Source organism: Aythya ferina (assembly GCF_964211825.1).
Source record: "Aythya ferina genome assembly, chromosome: 10".
NCBI lineage: Eukaryota > Metazoa > Chordata > Aves > Anseriformes > Anatidae > Aythya > Aythya ferina.
Genome location: NC_140306.1, coordinates 19442076 through 19461662, shown reverse-complemented (window position 1 = coordinate 19461662; position 19587 = coordinate 19442076). Strand labels below are relative to the sequence as shown.

At 39.4% G+C, this 19587-nt stretch overlaps 1 protein-coding gene across 12 annotated transcripts in view; it reads left to right on the top strand.

The window, feature by feature from the left end:
• WNK2 (WNK lysine deficient protein kinase 2) overlaps window positions 1-19587 on the top strand; it is a 117478-nt gene that overhangs the window by 55884 nt on the left and 42007 nt on the right. For 9 of the 12 annotated variants that reach the window (XM_084531391.1, XM_084531389.1, XM_084531388.1 and 6 more), the window contains exons 7-13: window positions 560-779; window positions 3511-3799; window positions 6888-7084; window positions 9766-9918; window positions 13176-13364; window positions 14365-14904; window positions 17433-17747. In XM_084531391.1, the coding sequence (XP_084387517.1) occupies window positions 560-779; window positions 3511-3799; window positions 6888-7084; window positions 9766-9918; window positions 13176-13364; window positions 14365-14904; window positions 17433-17747 (1903 nt within the window). The remainder of the gene's footprint in view (window positions 1-559; window positions 780-3510; window positions 3800-6887; window positions 7085-9765; window positions 9919-13175; window positions 13365-14364; window positions 14905-17432; window positions 17748-19587) is intronic. The other 3 variants (XM_084531384.1, XM_084531383.1, XM_084531390.1) reach the window with 3 other exon arrangements.

Below are 19587 nucleotides of genomic sequence, written 5' to 3'. Positions count from 1 at the left end.
GATGAGTGGCATAGCTAACCATAGGATCTCAGTCAGGAGGTTCTGACTGGAGCATCAAGCGTGGTGCAGGTTGGTTCTGACTAATGCGGTAGAGGATTGACAACATCCCTTTAGATTCGTCTGTATATGAAGATAAATAGTGACCTGTTTCCATCTTAGGTTTTAAAAACCTAATCTTCTTATACTGGCCTCTATATATGTCTTAACTTTAAGAAATACAGGTCCTAGGAACCTTAGGTGATTATCTAGAGAGAACCTCATTTTAGAACTCACTAAGATTAGATACTTGAGGAAAGTTGAACTATAATCTCCATTTATGTTTATGTATGTTTATGGTGTATGAATATTGCTGAAGCTTTGTGAAATAGGCAATGCCATTTTTTCAGCAATCCTCAGTAACACCAGAAATACTACCTCTTTATGCTAGTAACACAAGTTGTTTTGGATAAGCACCAAAAGACTGTAAATGTTTTTGCCTCTAATACAAATTTATTGTCATGAAGTTCTTTGAAAGTACTTAATACTTGAAGTATTCGAATATTCTTTATGTCCATTGCAGATATGAAATTAAAGATTTATTAAGCCATGCCTTTTTTGCTGAAGATACTGGGGTAAGAGTGGAACTTGCAGAAGAAGACCATGGTAGGAAATCCTCTATTGCCTTAAGACTCTGGGTAGAAGATCCTAAGAAACTGAAAGGAAAACCCAAAGATAATGGAGCCATTGAGTTTACTTTTGATCTGGAGAAGGAAACTCCTGATGATGTTGCACAAGAAATGGTAAAATAAACTTCTCCTGACAAAAATATATATGTAATTAGTGCATAAATCTCAAACGACAGCAGGAGCAAGTCTGGTAAAGTAACTTCCATTTAAACCATTCTAGATATTGTTTAAGCAGTTTGCATTGCTTTTTTAGAGTGAATGCTAGAAGAAAGGGTAAATGGGGAAGAACTAATAACTGAAAAAGATGTTTACTGAACATGGAATCAGATACATGAAATGGCGTTTCAAAATAGCAAGTCACTTAGGGACCAAGGAGGTATCTTCTGTTCCTGAATTTTGAAAAGTCTTCTGCTAATTTCAGTTTAATTTCAGACAGCAGCTTGAAATAAATTAGAAGAGTTCAAAAGATCAATCAAAAATATTCTGGACAGAATTTTTCAAAACACTTTGTTTTTTCTATCAGTGTTACTTAGGAGGAATATAGATGAGGAGGAAGTCTGCTCAGTCACTCTATCACTAAACATAAATAGAAAGCTAGATTCAAGCCAACTGCAAAGAGTTAGGAGTATACTTTGGATATTTTTAACAAAAAGTTTAATTGTATCTTCATGATTTGTGTTGTTAGAAAAAAACTATTTCTTGTGTTCAAGTTTCAATGCATAATCATTGAATTCATATTTTAAAGATGTCTTTACTGCCGTTGTTTCTAAAGTTGTGGAAACAGAACCAGTAAGCCCTTAGTCAAGGGTCTGAATGTTCTTGTGCATGCAAATTTGTTCCTATTATTATACCCTAAATCTCAAGGGATCCTGTTTAATGATGTTGTCATCACCATTCCTGTTCTGCCTAGGAGGCAGTCATTTTGGTAATGTTACCTTACTATGCTTGGACTTACCACCATGTATCCAAAAATCAATGAGAGGAAATCAGGCTTCTCTGTCATCTTGTCACTAGTTTGCAATAGATCCGATATTTTTCCAGTAGTTTATTGTTACAGAACTTAATTTTGAAGTTGCTCTAGTCCAGTTAATTACTGTTATATCTTACCTTTATATTTAAATATTTATGGAAGCATTTGGAGATTTGAAGTTCTGTAGTGTACCAGGCTTATAGTTGTGATATTTATTTTTAAGCAGGAAGTACTTCTCGTATAAAGTATATTTTGAAGATCACTCCCAAACTACTGTGATGCTGTAGTATCAAAAGTCCCCTTTCCCAAATTTAAAGCCTGCATTTTACAATTACATTAACAATTACCTGAGTGCATGTGAAATACTTACAAACTTGAGGTTGTTGGATGGGCAATCATTCCTAAATGTCTTTTTCTTGTCCTAATGACTTGTGAAACACCACAGCCATGTGTTTTCATCAGTTTGTGTTGATTTATATGCTGTGGAAGAAAATAATGCAGGAGATCTTTTGAGTACAGGAAATTGTTTATCATTATTGATGAGGTTTTCAGTTGTCAGGCATTCTAAACTATCCAAATGGTGTGGGCAAAAAGAACTTGAAATGCTCTGCTGGGTTTGCAACCTGTTTCAAAGCCAGTTGTACGGTAAAATGGCATGTCTTCATTAAATGTTAACCGTTCTCTGAGTAGAGATGTAGGCATAAGAATTGTTTAGGAACTTTCTAATATACCAGGTTTTTAGTGCCTTCCCATTAAGCTTTGCAAAGAAGAATCTGCTGGCAACCTCGGTTAATACCATACAAGGTTCCCTGGACCTGTGTGGTTCATCTCTATAGTAACTCGCTCCCGTTGTTAGCGTTTGCTGGATCAGCAGTTCAGGAATGTCAGTAAGGTCTGAGGGCATTGGCACTGGAAAATACCCACATCCATTTGCAGCTGTATTTTAAGCTCCTTTGTAACTACTTGATTTGAGACATCGAAAAATCCAAGCTGTAAAACTGTGTTGTGTTTGGGCAAGAGCAAAGAAGGACAACCTCTAAATTTCCTCCAGGTAGATAAATGCTTCCAAATCTGTAGAATATGCATCTTTCAGAAGATGCAGATCTGAACATACAATTCTCTGGCAGCTCGCTATTGATCTAACGTTTGTGCTCCTATTTGTAGGAGTATGACAAGGAGATTAATGCAAACAAAGAGCAAAAGACAAATTTTCCGCTTTGTCTGATGAGCGAATGAATTCTGAGAAATCTTGCTCCCCTTTTCAGTCAAATGTGAGCAGTCTGTATTTGACTCAATGATAAGCAAAAGCTTTTATAAGAAGTCAGTCAATACTCCCTGACTTCACCTTTTAAGAGAAGTTAATTTGAGGCTAAACTCTGTTAACGTTTTCTTTTATGACTTGCTGTGAAATCAAGCACAGCAGTTGGGAGAACTGTGTATGCTAGAAAGGTTAAGGCAATAAATTCTGATTAATGGTAATAAGATTTACTGCAGTTCAAAGGGCATTTTTCAAAAGTTTTTTTTTTTTTTTTCTTTTGACTATTTTGTTAATCTTTGGAGAAAAAAAAAAAAAAAACACCCATCTGTGTTAAGCTTGTTCTCATCATTGTATATTAACTGGTCAATTAAACAGATCTATGTTCAGGTCTTAGAAATTATATATTGCTGTTTTAAAATGCACTAGGGACTGAAGTTTAATTCATAAAACCATCGAGCTCTTTGAATTCCTGTTCTAGTGAGGAATGAAATTGTAACTTTTTTTTTTTTCAAAGTGGTATTTTCTGTTAGAAAGAGATTCCAGTAATAGATGTGTGTACTTGTATGTGTGCACCTCTGTGTGCACATGATCTTGCTAAGTTTGTTCCTCCTCTGTAGATTGACTCTGGATTTTTCCATGAAAACGATCTCAAGATAGTTGCAAAGTCAATACGTGACAGAGTAGCATTAATACTATGGAGAAGAGAGAGAATTTGGCCTAGAATACAATCAGAGGAACGTCGAGATTCTGAATGCTTGGAGAAGCTGAAGACCCCACAGGCACAACAGGTTCAAGTCACATACCTTTCTCACACCGGTCACCATATCCTGTCTGAGTCGGAGGAGCCTGAGGCAGACCAGCACCCCTTTCAGCAAAACCTGCCCACCAGCGTCACATCTGTTGCATGTAAGTCTCATGTTAACTTTGTCTGTGCAGGATGATGAATGTCCTACAGTAAAAATCTAGAGTAACGTGAGCTCAGCAGTGAAACATTAGGCGTGTTTTTGCACATTAGCTCAGAGACCACAAGTGTCTTGAACTCTTTTTGAAATGAAAAAAATATTGTATGGAGATAGCTCCTTCTTCAATAGAAATAAATGCGAAAAAAAAAACAAATGTATACTAATATATTTGTAAATAGAACAGCAAGGATACCTACTGCTAGACATGGGAAAAAAAACATTTCCTGCAATTTATTGCATTTTATGAGTTACTCTTGATAGTTTGTGTGACGTTTTTGTGAAGCTGTGCAAAGATCTACAGCAGAAAAAAGCTACCTCTGAATGGTACGTGGTATAACTCAAGATTTCCTTTTTTTTTTTTTTTTTTTTGGTGGGAAATAACTATGGTTTGGTCACACTTGTTGGAAACATCCCACCTTGTGGGCTGACAATTATTTTGTGGGTTCTTAAGTCATGATGTAGGTGCTTTCTCTGTTCCTCCAGGCTATTTATTTCATTTTGAGCTCATGGATCTGAGGCAAGGAAGTAGTTGGATGTGCACTGGGGAACAGTGGGGGCCAGAGTAGGTAGTTGCTTCCATTCCTCCAAGCCCTGAAAACCACAAACCAGTGATCTGCCAACTCGTTACATTCAGATGGTGGTCGATTCACAAATAATGACTAATCACTGGGCTATTTCAAGACAATTGGATTTCCATCTCCTGTTTTAAATTCAAACACTGACTGTGGCCTATCTCTGAAAAAGAACTACCTTGCCTTGCTTGCAGAGCTTGTTGTTTCTTCATTTTACTTGTGAGCATCAGACTTATCTCCAGCAAATGGCAAGGCATGAGGAAGTAGTGGTTTTAGCTAGCTAAAAAAACTTGATCCCATGTCTGTCCCCTTTTTTAGCAAGTCAAGCTCTGCTATGAAAATCTTAATGTATTTGTAGTTTTAAACATCTTGAAGGCAATTTTGCTGGATAATTTTAGCTTGGAAATTTTGTAAGATTTTTTTTCTAGCCAGTTTTTCTGATAAAATCTGATGTACTTATTCTACTAAGCTATTATCATGATATTTTTGTTCTGCTGTTCCGGACTTTTATGCAAGTGTATTTAAATTAAAGGCACGTTATCTTTAGCAAAGAGACAGCTGCTACTTTAATTCAGGTAATGTATAAATTGCTATACAGAGGTCTGCTCTGAATACTAAAATAACCAAGCATGCCTCTACAAGAAAACAAACCTTTAAAAGATAGGAGACATGCCATATTTGCATAAATCTAAGAATGTTGCAGTATTTACAAAGCTTTTTTTTTTTCTGAAGCTAAATTGTTGTCACTTCAGTTTCTTAGATCATGTATTTATTTTATGCTAATTTCTTTGAGAAACACTAATTATAATTCTTTGTTTCCAATGGTACAATGACACTGCTCGTGCCTCCCATGGTTCTGTTGGTCACGAGTTGGCAGAACTTGATGCAAAATAGGACACCCCTGGTTTATTTCCTGCTCCTCAACTCTTAATCAATATTTGATATTACTCAACAATTTACTGTTGGATGTCTTTCAACATTTTCTTTCATATTCTGTTTTGTTCCTTTGAGGTCCTGAATAATTGTAATAAAATGAAAGTGTGTATGGTGCAGAAATCTGTGCCTTCTTATAGTAGGGCCGTGCTGACTCTTTTTGTACATGAGCTAAATAGGGAGGTGAGTTTAATTTTGCAAAAAATAGTAGGGAGATGAGTTTATAAATACTGAGGAGAAATTTTATCACTGACACTATTAAAGCTATTTGTTATTTAAAATCTAAATAAGTAAAAACCTACTCAAAATATGGAAAAATAGAAGATGCAAAGTGTTGGAGAAAAAAGGATATAAACTTTCTGGTAACAGTTCTCTTTCAGTGTGGGGTTTTAAATTTCTGTTACAATCCATTTGCCTTTTGGTTACTTATAGCTACAGTCTTGGTTGTCTCTTGCCATTTCTCAAATGAAAAAACAGTAGGAAAAAAAAAAAAGAAACAAGAGAAACTGGATAGATGTGGCTTCAAAAGCCATGAAAAGACATCTTAAAAATAGTAATACTCAATTGCACACTTATAAGATTTATTTTTGTTCAACAAAAGATACTACACTTGCCCAATACCACAGTTTTGCAATTCTGCAGATTAGTTGGATTTAGCATGAGAAACACTGACAGAGCTCTGAATTGTCCTCTTCAATTGCCACAAAGCTGGACTGAGGTAGCTCTCGTATTTCATTACGTGATTTTGATTTAAATACAGGTAGCTTAAAGCTTTCCACTTACAAATAACAAAATTAGGATGCATTTCATTTGTAATTCCTATAGGATCTGTTCTTGTACTGCTACTTAGTCTGTTTATAGCCAGTGCAGCCCTAAATCTGCTGCTTTGTGATGCAGGGCCTCTTTTTGCAGACTTGCTTAAATGATGCTGCTTTACTTTGTGTCACACACATCAATCAAAAAATCCATAATACGTTTTTCTGTTATTTCTTCATTGTATGTTTTCCCTTAATACAATTGAATTATTTTGCTATCCATTCATCATCTTGAGGTATTGCTCAAGTTGGTTATTATTTAACTAATACAAAGCATATAGTTTGAAGAATTTTGTGGTTTTTCAATACTACTAATTCACAAAGATATTAAAATTACTGCATTCCTAGAAGAACTAACTCCAAGACTCCATGACCTGCTATGAACATTACAATTGGGGTTTCCTATCTTTTCATTGTACAAAATCCATAAACATCTGCAATTCTTAATGTCAACCTTGTGCCCTTTAAAGGAAATATCGATGTGCCTAAAGTATTGTTGTAGACGGAAATCCATGGGGATTTTTGGCTTAGAAGGAGCAGTGTGTGCCTTTTGTAGAAAATAACATTTGTGTTGTATAATTTATTTATATAATGTAAAGGGCTAGGTTAGTAAAGTGCAAATTACATAAACCAATGTTGACCTTGCTCTGAAATCATTATGTGAACACTTGGAGTTGCTGAGCCTGTAATACAAAAAATATTCTTCTTTCAGCTGACAGCACATTTGACAGTGGTCAGGGGTCCACTGTTTATTCAGATTCCCAGAGCAGCCAGCAAAGCGTCATCTACTCATCTCTGCCCGATTCAGTACCTCCTGCTATTCAACGGGTGTATAGCCCTCCGCTAAGTGAAAGCCAGGCCTTGCCCCATAGCCTTCAGCAGCTGGGGCACTACCAGCAGCCTTCAGGGGTAAGTCTAAAGCTTTTCAAAACTGTTCTGTTAGCACAGATTATATTTAAGGACTCAATTTATACTCTGCTGTCAGTAGGAATGAATTCCAGGGCTTGCTTCATATATTCCTCACTTGTTTCTACCAATGGCGACTTGCTTAGTCGGTGTTTTTACTTGATCTAAACCACGCATTAAGTAGATCATGTACTTGCAGTTCATTTCACCATTCTTAAGACATGCTTCACTGGCAGCTGTTATTTTTTTTTATTTTTTTTTTTTTCAGTTAAAAAGCATCATCAATCTGTTTTCACTGAGCTATAGTAACAGCTTTGGAAATACTAGTTTTAAAGTCATGCCTAGATTTGAGAATTGTTTTGTTTGGTTTTGTTTACTGTCAATATAGCCATGCATTTTTTCTTCACTTGTTCAAGAGCTTCTTTAGTATGATGTTTCTCCCCATTGTGACAAGGGTCAAACATCCATTCACTGCCGTTCTGGCTCTGGGTTTGGATTTAACATCGCACAGACGGCAAGGTACTTCCATTATTGAGGCTCCAAAATCAAGGACTGGAAGCCCAGTCAGACATTCACACTTGTTCCCACTTTCATACTGTTATGACCTTGACCAAAAGCAGCTAATGGAACTACTGGTGCAAGAATAAACACATGTGAGTGAACATAAATCATCAGGTGATTCCAGTGAGAGGCACGCCATAAGTGTGGTATGTCCTTCAGAAACTGCAGCAACACCATGTTCCTGTTGCAGCCTGCACATGTGACAGGCAATGCTCCGTGTGCTTCTCGTTGCCACAGTGATTCGGTCTTGGGGTTGACTCCAGATATGATGTCCCTTCCCCAAGAACTCAGAGAGAGGAACACAGCCCTGCAGACTAGAGAAGGGGAAGCAGGCACATCACCACCAATGGCTTTGGGGTTCTCAGTAAACCTTGCTGAGGTAGTCTTGCTTAAGCAGTCTTGTCAGGCATGCCTACCTTACTTACTTCAGCCTGGCAAAGACCAAAACGTGTCAAAAGTTCTGATGCCTACTGAAAGTGCTCACTCCCTGTGCAGCCAGCTTCCAGACAGCTCAGTGTCACAACCTCTTCCCCAAATAAGCAGGCCATGTGGCAGGAGTTTAGACCTGCCTGTGTTACATGAATCTTTACAATACATAATTAGCCAGAAGACCAGTTCTCCCGTGAGATCTGCAAGAGTTGCAGAAAGTACTCTGCCTTGTGAATCCTCTGATTGTGGAGAAGTAAACATGCCTGGACTGTTCCAGCCCTATTGTGAAGTTTGCTCTGGCAAAACACCACTGGCAGAGAACAATTGGGTGACTGCAGCTACCTGGAGCAGTGGAAGCAGCCTGCCTAGTAAAAATGACAGTAATGATGTGGTAGGTTAATTTTTTGTTTTGTGCTATTTGATATAACAGAAGAAAAATGAAATCCAGGACCAGTGGTTTTCCTGCTTGATCCAGATTTACCCAACGTACTTTGAAAGTGCTTCACTTTCCCTGGTTTTACCTTGTATTTTCCAAAATGCCTGCAAGAAATTGTGAACTGTATTTTGTGAATGCACTGAAACATGACTCCATTTACCTGAAGGAAAAACCTGTAGCCAGCTCCCTCCACTGTGGAAACCACCATTCCTCTGTGCATACTTCTGCAGGGATGCATTCTTCCTCATTCCTTGTTTGCATGAAGCACTAACTTAATGTAGCACACAAAAGGCACATTTTAAAATATTTTTTTATTAAATTGAGCTGTGCAGACTGCTGTTTTAGAGCAGACTCATTCTTTCCATTGATACATCTCTAATTTGAACCTAAATGCATTACTTCTTCTTGAATAAGGTTTTGAAAGGATAATAACTTTATTCATAAGCAAAATAGCTCTTTGGTTTTTGGTGAGTTTTCCATATTTATTTTTCTTTCCGCAGTATCATAGATAAAATGTTCCAGAGTTTGTCTGTGTTTCTTGGGAATTTCACGTTTGACTCAAAATCTTCCATTTTCCAAGAAAGAATAAGTATCAGTGTATTTTTCTGGGAGATTATTTACCAAGATAACGTATCGGCACATAGCTGGAGCTGTAGTTGTTTTTTTGTTTTAGGCTTTTAAATATCAGTCTGACATACTGTTTATTTTCAACATATTTACCTACTTGGAGCTGAAGTTTTAGAGAACTGCTGTTGTTACAAGCCTTATCTGTGTTTCTTTTTTGTTGTTGTTGTTTTTACTTTCACCGGTTGTTTTATTTTTTTCACTTCTCTATTCATTTTCTTGGCCTCAGTGTCAAGTAAATTACCTGTTTATTTCAAAGATCAAGATTCTTTATGAAAATATAAGTGTCTTTGTGAAGATATTGTTGTACCTACTTAGTGGCTTGTTGTTGTTATGTTCTCCATCACCGTGTATGTACTGTCAGTGGTTTTATTAGCTTGCATGCTTGCTTCCATAAAGAAATGCAATGCAGCGTGGTTGTCTCATTGGCCTTTGGAATGACAGCTTTTTTCCATGTTTTTAGATTAACAAACTTTCCATTCCTTGCATAACACCTTCACATTATGTCTTTTTCCTCTGATTTGAACCAAGTATTGAGTAGACTATTTGCTGGAGTGTGTATCCCTAACAGTTGCAGAGACTTTTAGCATCAGGGCTATTCTTTTCCCTAATTCTGTGCTCTCCTTGCTTGCAGCCTGCCCTGCCTGTGGTTCAGGCTCCACCTGCGGTCGTGCCCCAGCGACCCCAGCACTACCAGGAGCCAGCGATGACGTTCCCCGTGGTGCAGCCGACCACCGTCGCTTCCTTGCAGCTGGGGCAGTCGCAGCCAGTGCTTGCCAGCCAGCAGGTGAGAGGCTGACTGCTGCCCCACAGCGCCTTTCTCACCCCAGTCTTTAGCCATGCTCTGCTCAAGCTGACACCTATGATAAGTTCGAGTTACTTCAAACTATTAAACCATCACTTTAGAGCCTCAGGTAGGGTCAGGGATGGGCTTTGAGTTTAAGACACAGAAGAGTAACGGGTTTGAGCACAATCAGTGTTCAATACCTTGAAATAGGATTTGTATTAATTGCACTATAATTTGGCACCTCTAGCTCAAAGTATTTTTAAAAGGTCAGAAAGCAAGCCTAGTACTGGTGTCAGTTGTCTTCAAACACTCAGTGACGCTGTTGTGCATGCATGTTAAATGTAGCTCATTATAAACATCCAGCAGATCCCTCTATCTTCGAAAAGAGGAATCTGTCTCCCTCTGAGCTGTCTCCAAATAGTAATTCTGTGCATTTTGGGTTATCGAATTCCCCAACAAGTTCTGTACAACACCTCTTTCAAGCATGGACATCTGTGAAGGCTACAATTGCTTCCTTGTACACAGGTGGTATCAGCTTGAAAGAGGTGTAGCCACAGATCTATATAATGTGTTAATTTGTGGCTCATTTTTGTGATCCTACCAAAATATTGGCTTCCTTGGGAAGAAACTGTTGACAAGGCTGAGAAATGCCTGCATACTTTGTGTCTGACACATAACAAATCTCTTCATACCTCTCCAGTTATCAGTATTTATCGGTGTTACATGTTATTATTTTTTTAATATGCCCTACTCTTCTGAAAGCATCAGTATGGGAACAATGTGATTTGGTCTCTTTGAAAAACACATGCTTATGTGAAATTTTATGATGTATTAGATTTTTTTTCTTTTTATTCTAACGGGCAGGGATGATATGGTTCTTTCAGCCTAAAGTTTTGTTTTTTCTCAAGCAAACTTAAGACCTCTCCCATTGCGGAGATCTCTGTAGTGGCCTCTGGAGCTTTACAGTGACAGTGTAACACTTGTTGGTTTTGGCGTTTACATAGGAATTCTTAAATGTTTGTGTCACTCTTAGTTGGTTGCCTTTAGGAAGACCTACTTTGAAGACAGTGATAAGTTATAGGAATGGTAACTGGTTTTGCAGTCAGCACAGAACATATTCCTTAAGGCCAAATCCAGTAGAGCACTAGATAATGTGTCTTCGTGCATGACACTATGAGCAGTGGAAAACTGCAATCTTTTTGTAAACAGATGGTAGGGCATGTTAGCAAATGGATGGGAAATCAGGGTGCTAAAACTTGTCTGTTTAAAAGAATGAAATATATCGATCTCTTATGAATATACACTGACTCAGACATGGGATCAATATAGCATCTCCTCAATTTTTTTTTCTTTTCAATTTGTGTGTCTGTTCACTTATGTTAAGGCTATAATGAGGCAAAATTAGCGCAGTTCATCTGGACTTTTTGCACTCCCTGTGCTTGATCCACTTCACAAGCACTTTGTGAAATACAAGTTGAATTGAAAATGGAGGTCTTAGTTAGCTACCTTAGCTCCATTTGGGCAGTTTTTCTGCTTTTAAGTGTCCTCTCGCACGGAAGGTAGGTTGAACAGCCGGTGTCAGTGTGCCCAATTCCCAGTTATCTGTTGGCCGCCTGTCTGAGCTGCAGATTAACCCAGCACAGATGCCGAGGTACCTGAGCTGGCTTTGTGTGCTGGCCAGGTTTATCAGCCCAAGTGCAGCACCATGCACAGGCGCTGTTCTGCTCCTGAGCTCAGCTCAGGCATTGTTCTGCTCCTGGAAGGAGGGTCCCTGCTGCAGAGCTGAGTGGTCTGGGGAGCAGAGCCCATGCTGTGGGAGCTACTTGTGCTCCCCACCAAGGCTCAGTGCCTCATCTGGGCTTCATCTCAGCTGTCTCCTCCTTGCTCATTGCCAGTGTCAGGACAGCTCTGGCCATGCCATGTGTTTGCACCTGCACTGCCACTCCCTGGAGTTTGGGATTTCACCTGGCTAAATGCCCCTGCTCTTCCAAACCTGGAATGGCAGGAACTGCAACGCAGAGACAGTTCTTTGTTTTTTCTTTAATGTGGCAGGACAAATACTCAGCTGAGACTAGTAAATGCTGCGGGAGATGAACTGATGTTGTGCAGTTATTTGACGCCTATACAGTGCCTTCTAGTGTGTCTTACACTGCTTGTGGCATTCAGTGCATTCAGCCCCAAACAATAGGCACCAGTAGCCAAATGTTCCTTGGTTCACTGATCCTTGTATTGGAAACTTACCATCTGCAGTGGAATTTTAGCAGTTCAAAGGGGGGTGGCAACTGGCTTCCTTGATGCACATCATACAGTTTTATTGTGTTAATGTACCTAAAAATTCTGGTTGAAGAATCTCTCTACTGAAAAAGTATAGAGCAAAATTTTATAATACAGGTTTATGGTGGAAGTGGCAAAGATGAACGATTGTGCTGTTTGGCTATTCGTTTGAAAGTCACCTTTTGAACATCAAGCATGGTATGAGGTTTTATGTGCTGCAGAGCCTGGGCTAATCAATTAGTCCTGTGGTCCCAAGTAGGTCAGGCCAGAGCCAGCTTGGTGCCTCAGTGCCATACTTCTGAAACAGAAGATTTTTTTTTTAAGTACTTTCAGCATTAATTAGTTGTATTGAAGAGGGAGATATCAGTACCATGAAAAACATGAAACTTACTGGTTATTTTCAGCTTTAATGCAGCTTTTTATTTCTGCTCTACTGTATAGAATTTGGCCAGCCAGTGGAACACCATTCCCATGAAATGATAAAACTGCTTCTTTGGCAGGCCCACTGTTACTCCAGCACTTCACAAATACCTGGGATCCAGCTAGAACTTTTACTATCACAGAATCACCTAGGTTGGAAAAGACCTCAAGATTAACGAGTCCAACCTCTGACCTAACACTAACAATTCCTTCACTATAATTATTGTTTTATTCACATCCCAGATAATATGTTGTATATTTCAATGCCTGCTGCATTACGCAGTTGGCTTTTAAGTGCCAAGATTAGCTGGGTGTAATCTGTGTAGTGGGAATCTTTGAACTCAGTAGGTGGGGATTTTACTGGGCCAACTAGAATGATCTCTGGGATTTAGCGACTGAGTCATTACAAATAACCTTTCCAAGACAGTTAGAACTTGTCTTTTCAGGTAATGTATCTTGCATTTAAACATGTTGAGAGAAAGCTGTGGCTATGTCCAGTGAACTGATTCTTTCATAATATACATGCTATAACCGATTTTTGTTCCTTTTTTCTTTCCTGGCAGCAACCCATATCACAGCAAACTCCTCTGCAGCAGGTGCTTGCCAGTCAGCCAGTCTGTCCAATCCAGCCTGCAACCCATCTATTGCCCCAGTATCAACCTCAGACCTCTCAGGTGGCAGCTAGCAGTACACCACTAAAACCCCTTCAGATTTCAACTGTGCCACAACTTCCACCTGTTGCCCCTTCCCAGGTAATACCTTTGAAAACTGCGTATGAATACATCCATTTGAGTGAAGCTTTCCAGCTAATAATTAATATGATTTGCAGTTTTTGTATGGCTATTTTGAATGCATGCCTATTTAGTCCATAAGAATACACCTTTTCCTTACTATTTGTTTTTGTTTGGAGAATCAAAAATATACTTTGTGAAAAATCCTGTGTCATGCCTGGATAATCCCATTAGTTTATTTTTATTTTTTATTTGCACCTTCCCCTGTGGTGTACTCTCTTCCCATCCCAGGCCTCAGAGCATGAGAAGTTGCCCTTTTTTGTGTTTGAGCTCTTCACCACTTTCCCTAAACCTCTCCCAGCTCTCAGACCTGCTTCCATGTTCAGTAGCAGGGATGGACCCTTTCTGTGGCCTGGAACGGTTTGTTGGAGCTGTTGTGTTTGCTAGTGACAGCCTTTGTGATGTGAAGCAGCTTACCCAAAAGGGAAGAAGCAAGCTGCTTCGATGATAACAGTGCAGTTATCGTGGTCTGCTGTGTCACTGGGAGGTTTTGATTTTAAAAAACCCTTTTACAGAATTCCCTGTGCTGCCTGGGATGCAACCAACCTTTTTAAAGATAAGACTTTTATATTGTCACATTGAATTTTGCATGAAAGAATGTAGCATTTTTGTCTGCTCTGATTCCTTTTAATTTGTGTTAAAACAAAAGCAACTTTTTAAGTTAGGATGTTGCTTGAAGGCTTTGAACTGGCTTGAGAAATAGTTTTAAGCTCCCAAGGTGTAAAAATGCGCCCCCCCCCCCCCCCCCCAACTGAAATTCTTGCTCTTTTTCTAATGATTAAAGAACAATTAAGTTTTTAGTACTTTTTATAAACATCAGGACATAAATGGAAGTGATTAACAAACAGACATAATTATCATCATGGCACAGGTGATCTTTACATACTTGTATGGCAAATGAAACTACTTTGTACCATCAATGAAAGCACTTGCAATTTATGTGATATTATATTTTTTTCAGATTCCTCAGTTTCCTGTCATTCCTGCAATTACTCCTCTGGCAGGACTTGACAACCTTCCTCCAAACCTCTCTGATATACCTGCTGCAAACGTGCCCCCCATACCTGCTCCTTCTCAATATTTTGCTCCAGCTGTGATTTTACCAAGCCTCCCCATGAACCCCACTCTGCCTATGGCACCAAACTCCCCAGCCCTCCCCATGCAGGCAGTGAATCTTCCTCATACAACTGTGGCTTCTCTGGTCTTGCCCTGCCAAACAATAGTGCCAAATATGTCAGCTGCTACAATACCATTGCTTGCTGTGGCTCCGCCGGGAGTGTCAGCGTTGCCGCCACATCACGCAGTGTCCCAGCTCTCCCAGCAGCAGATGTACCAGACCACCTTCCAGCAGATAATTCAGAGCGAAGCGCCCTCTCCCCATCACACGCAGAGCACGCAAGCAGTTTCCCAGCCGCAGCAACCTCCACCTCCTCAGTCACTTCAGCCAAGCATAATTCATCCTTCAGAACAGACGTTGCCCGCGGCTGGGGCTGGTAACCAGGTAATCCGTTCGCCGTTGGGCTGTGTCGCTGCTAGACCCTAGGGTGGTTATTGAACGCAGGCATTCCTGGGGCTTATTCCATTGTAAACGTGCAATTGGGAGATTTGTTTCTTGCTTTTAAGATGTTTTGTTAACTCCTTGTCCTTGATTCTGACTGCAGTTCAGCTAGAGCTGGACTCAGGTGGAGCACCGAGGTCTTAAACCAGAGACAGGTGAATATTGTGGATAAAAGGAGTGATCTAATGGCCTTTGAAAAGCAGGCAGAAACATGCACTTTCAGAATTCCCTTTTCTTTCTCCCATCTGAGCTAGAAAGGAGCGGCAAGGAAGCATGAGCTGTCATTCTTGTGAGACAGGAGAGGTGACTAAGCCGTGACAAGCAACTACCCAGCACTGCTGATGCTGAGGTTTTGCTGCCAGTACACTCAGGATGCATAGACTTCATATACAGATGGCAAAATATGGATGAGCTGGCAGAAGCAAGTGAAATGATAGAAATGTTTTGATGTATACCCGCTTGAGAATAGCGTCCTTTGTAAAGCCAAAGGAAATGACCATCTGATGATAACTTCAGAAATCTGCATGACAGCAGTCTATCAGACAAGAATGAACACTAGCTGCAGACCCTTTTTCCCCCTTAAAAGAAATGAAGCGTAAAATGAAGCTTCCAACATTAGCACTGTTTACAAGAGAATTGATTCAGGACCCGTTGACAGAGTCTGTAAACACTTGTATTGCCACATCTGTGGTATGACAACATGAAATGCAGTCTGACCCAAGCAGGAGAGAGCACTAAATCTGTTAGTAATAGCATTCTTGAAAATCTCTGTTCTACTACATCACTTTGCTGTAACATACCGATTAAAATTCATAACATCTCATTTCAACCTGCCATATCATGGCATCTTCAAAGTAGTACATCATTTTTAAATTTGTCTTCAGCCATATATTTGGTACAGAAATATTGTTTGTGGAAGTGTAGGCAATGCAGACCCTGAGACTGTTACCACTGAGCTAATTAGCCATAGCTTTTCTGATGGCTTTAGAAAGAATTGAACCAGGCGTGGCAAACACCAAACCTAAAGAACTGATATTTGCAAACAGTGCTGACAGTCATTATTTACCAAATACGTACAGAAGATTTCCATTATATTCTTTAGGATTAAAAAAAAGCTAATGCAAACAAAATGGACAAGCACATAGGATTATTCAAAAATAGATTGTTCATCTTTTAAAGTGCTCCTAATGGGAAGGTGTTTCTGTAAATAAAGGCATTCCAATGCAGGGCTGTTTCTGCAATTGATGTCCAGCACCTTTATGTCCAATCTTGCCCAGGTAAATAATAAATTTTTTGAATTTTGTGAATTATTTTAGTTATGTAAGATGAAAAAAGCATTTCACTATTCTTCTGCACTGTACACCAAAGTTACTACTCTAACAACCTCCACTTAGGCAGTCTTGTAACCATTGTGTTGCAAAGGACTCTGCATCTTTATATTTATCCACTTAAAACCTGGAATAATAATGTTGGCTCATATCCAGAATCTGCACAGAGCATGCAGTAATGAAGTTGTGTGTTCTAGTTCTCATCGGAGTCTTGATTTTTATTTTTTTTAATTGTCCAAATATTTTAAATCTCTAGGTGATGACAAGTACTTCAAAAACAATTAAAAATTATGCAGTTGTACCTAGTACAAAAAAGCCTTCTTTCTTCTATATTTTCTTATCTCCCCTTTTCCTTATTCCTACAAGCTCAGTCCCCTTGGAAAAATACACAATGTACTTAAAAGGAGAATATTCTGTTCTTAACTGTACAACTCAAAGAACTGTTATGCAGAATAACAACGTAGTCTCTAAGGTAGCTGGCATCTAATCGTATCGGTCCAGTTCCCACAAAGCACTTACGCACATGAGTTATTTTAAAGCATTGAAGAAATCCACTGAGATAAATGAAACTTCTTCTGTGTGACACAAGGAAGCGCTTGCAGGATTGAGGCCTTAGTGTGCCAGGAGAAGTTGTATCTGAAATTTTTAAACTAAATGGAAAACAATGTGTTCTGTAAGGCATTGGCATATATTCTGTCTAAAAAGAGTTAATCGTGTCTATATTAGCTAATAGTGCATATGCAACATTAAAAAAAATCTAAATTATGGATAGAGTATATTTTTCTCTGCATGGATTGTGTGTTGTGCTCACTGAAAACAGAACAAACTATACAGGACAAGGAATTCATAATCTAAGATTTTAATTTCTTAGCAAAACATGGTTTTGTTTCTACAAAGAAAATAGTGCTTGTGAAATACATGCTGTCACAACTGTACAGGAAGAATCCTTTGATTTTTATTTGGTCATGTTAAAGCAAATCTAAACTCTTTAGTTGCCCTTCCAATCAGAAACCACACGGGTATATTCTCAATGCAGAATTGTAATCCTTTTTCCATGAACTGCAGTGACTTTAGTACTTTGTCATACAAGTCACAAGCACTCTAAGTAGAGATTTATTTTAATAGGTGTCTATTGTGTTGCAGCAGATTACTGGACATACTCAGTATGCTTTGGAAACTGCAGCCCAGGTGCCGGTACTCCCAGTGCAACCTTCGATAGTCATGTCACCGCCTTTGCAGTTGCAGCCCGAACTATTGCCTCCCCGCGTCGCTCCAGAAAGTATTTCACAGATCCATGGCAGCCTTGCTACAGCTAGCCCACCAGTGCCCATAGATCACTGTCTGCCTCTTCAGCCTTCTGGTCTTCTGCAGCTTCAACCAGATCTTTCCCAGCCTCTGGGTCAGCAGCTCCCAGCTCCCAGCTCAGCTGTCCAGGCAGTTACAGAGACATCGCAAGAGGTAGTGCTGCCTCCCCCTTAACCTTCCTTGTGGGCACGGGCTTATTTCACAAGGGAGATGATCCACTCTCACCACATAGAGCTGCTTCTCCTAGAGGCTACTAACTCCGAGTAGGCAAATAATTGGCTATTTCCAATGAAGCTGGAAACGGCATGTTTTACCTTCTGCTACTTGTGAAATGTCTCCTTGAAGTAATCAGGCAGCAGGACAAGTCAGCCACAAAGCACATCTTTGTCAGTAGTCCAGCACAAATACACACAGAAATTACCTTCTTTAAGTGCTGTGGGTCAGTAAGAAACTGTTCTATAAAGTTCCATCTGTGTTTTGTCCAGTCTAGTTTTAAATGTCTCAAGCCATTGTGCAACCAATCACCATTTGCCTTAAGAAACTATTTCATAATCTGATTTTTCATTGTGTAAAAGCTCTTCATGTTCTTCAATTTGAGCCTTGTTTGCATTTCATCAGCGTTTTACCCTCCTGTATTGCCTGAATTCTACTCTAGCCCTGTGATTTTTTGTTTCTTCAAGTACTCATAGGCATTGCCAATTCTCAGTGGCCATATAAGCAAGATACAGTTTATAAGGAAAAACAATAAAACTGAAGCTTGTCTTCTGTCTGCTATTTTGACTTTTGTTTCCACTCCCATAGTTGTTTAAACCTCAGTCTTGACAGAATGTCTTCTCTTCAATGCTTTAATAGATATCTTTAAGCAAATCAAACTAAAGGTTTTGGCATTTGTACCAGATTTTAGTAATTAAGTTGAATCTGTTCTCTGCTTCTGAGTGGACATGTCCCTCATCAATTCTGCTTTCATGTTTCTACTTGTGGTTCTCCGTTCTGAATTATCTTTCCTCCCAAATTAACCCTTTCCATCTTCTCAAATTAATCTCCTCTTTTAACCTATACATCCATACACTTGTTGCATCCCTTTCCTACACAACATACCCTATGAATTTCATTTGAGGTACCACTTAACTTTTCTTCCAGAAGATGTTAAGAATGATACAAGCACTGAAACTAGATTCTAGTTCCACATTTTGTCAGTCCTTCTATCCAGTGGCAGTCTAGTTCTTGTCAGGAATTATTTGTACTGTGGTGTAGGGTATCTCCTGGTGAATTTCTTTATCCTATAGGTTAGATGTAGGTAGCAGAAACAGTAGAACTAGACTGTAGTACTTCATGTGTGGAGTCCCCATGTAAAGAATGGCTGTATCAGACACATCCCTTACTCGAGTTATTTTTTTCCAGCCTTCCTTTTATCTCTGTGCACAGCTCATGTTCAAATCAGTGCTGATGTCAAAGCTACAGTTTTCAATGCAGGGCCCATCCTCTTACAGTATCCAGAAACAATAGTGTTTCTGGAAATATAAACAAAATTAATTTCTGTAGTGGAGTGTGTGATAGGGGATGCACGTTGTCCCACATTACCTGAGAAATCAGTGCCCACTGAGGCAGGTGTCTGTCTTGACACTTCATCATACACCTAGGAACATGTATTGGCTGTTTTGCTAACTTCATTCTTGTACTTCACCTGTAATTTAAGTCCCTTCTCTCATGCAATTTAAGAAACCAATCCAATGTCATACTTTTGTCGCCTTTTTCTAGAGTAATGTAGAACAGGCTTCTCGAGTAGGAGAGGCTGAATTTCTGAGTGACAATACAGTGCTCTTCTCTCCCTTCTCTCCCTCTCATACCTGCAAAATCTCCAGTTAGAACCCAGCCCCAAGTGCAAGTGCTGCCTCTGTTGCCCTTTGTTACAGGAGACACTGGAATCCTGGAGCTGCAATGAGCCGTAAGCACTGATCATTGCAGCTGGCTTCTCTGCAAAGTGCATGGGCAT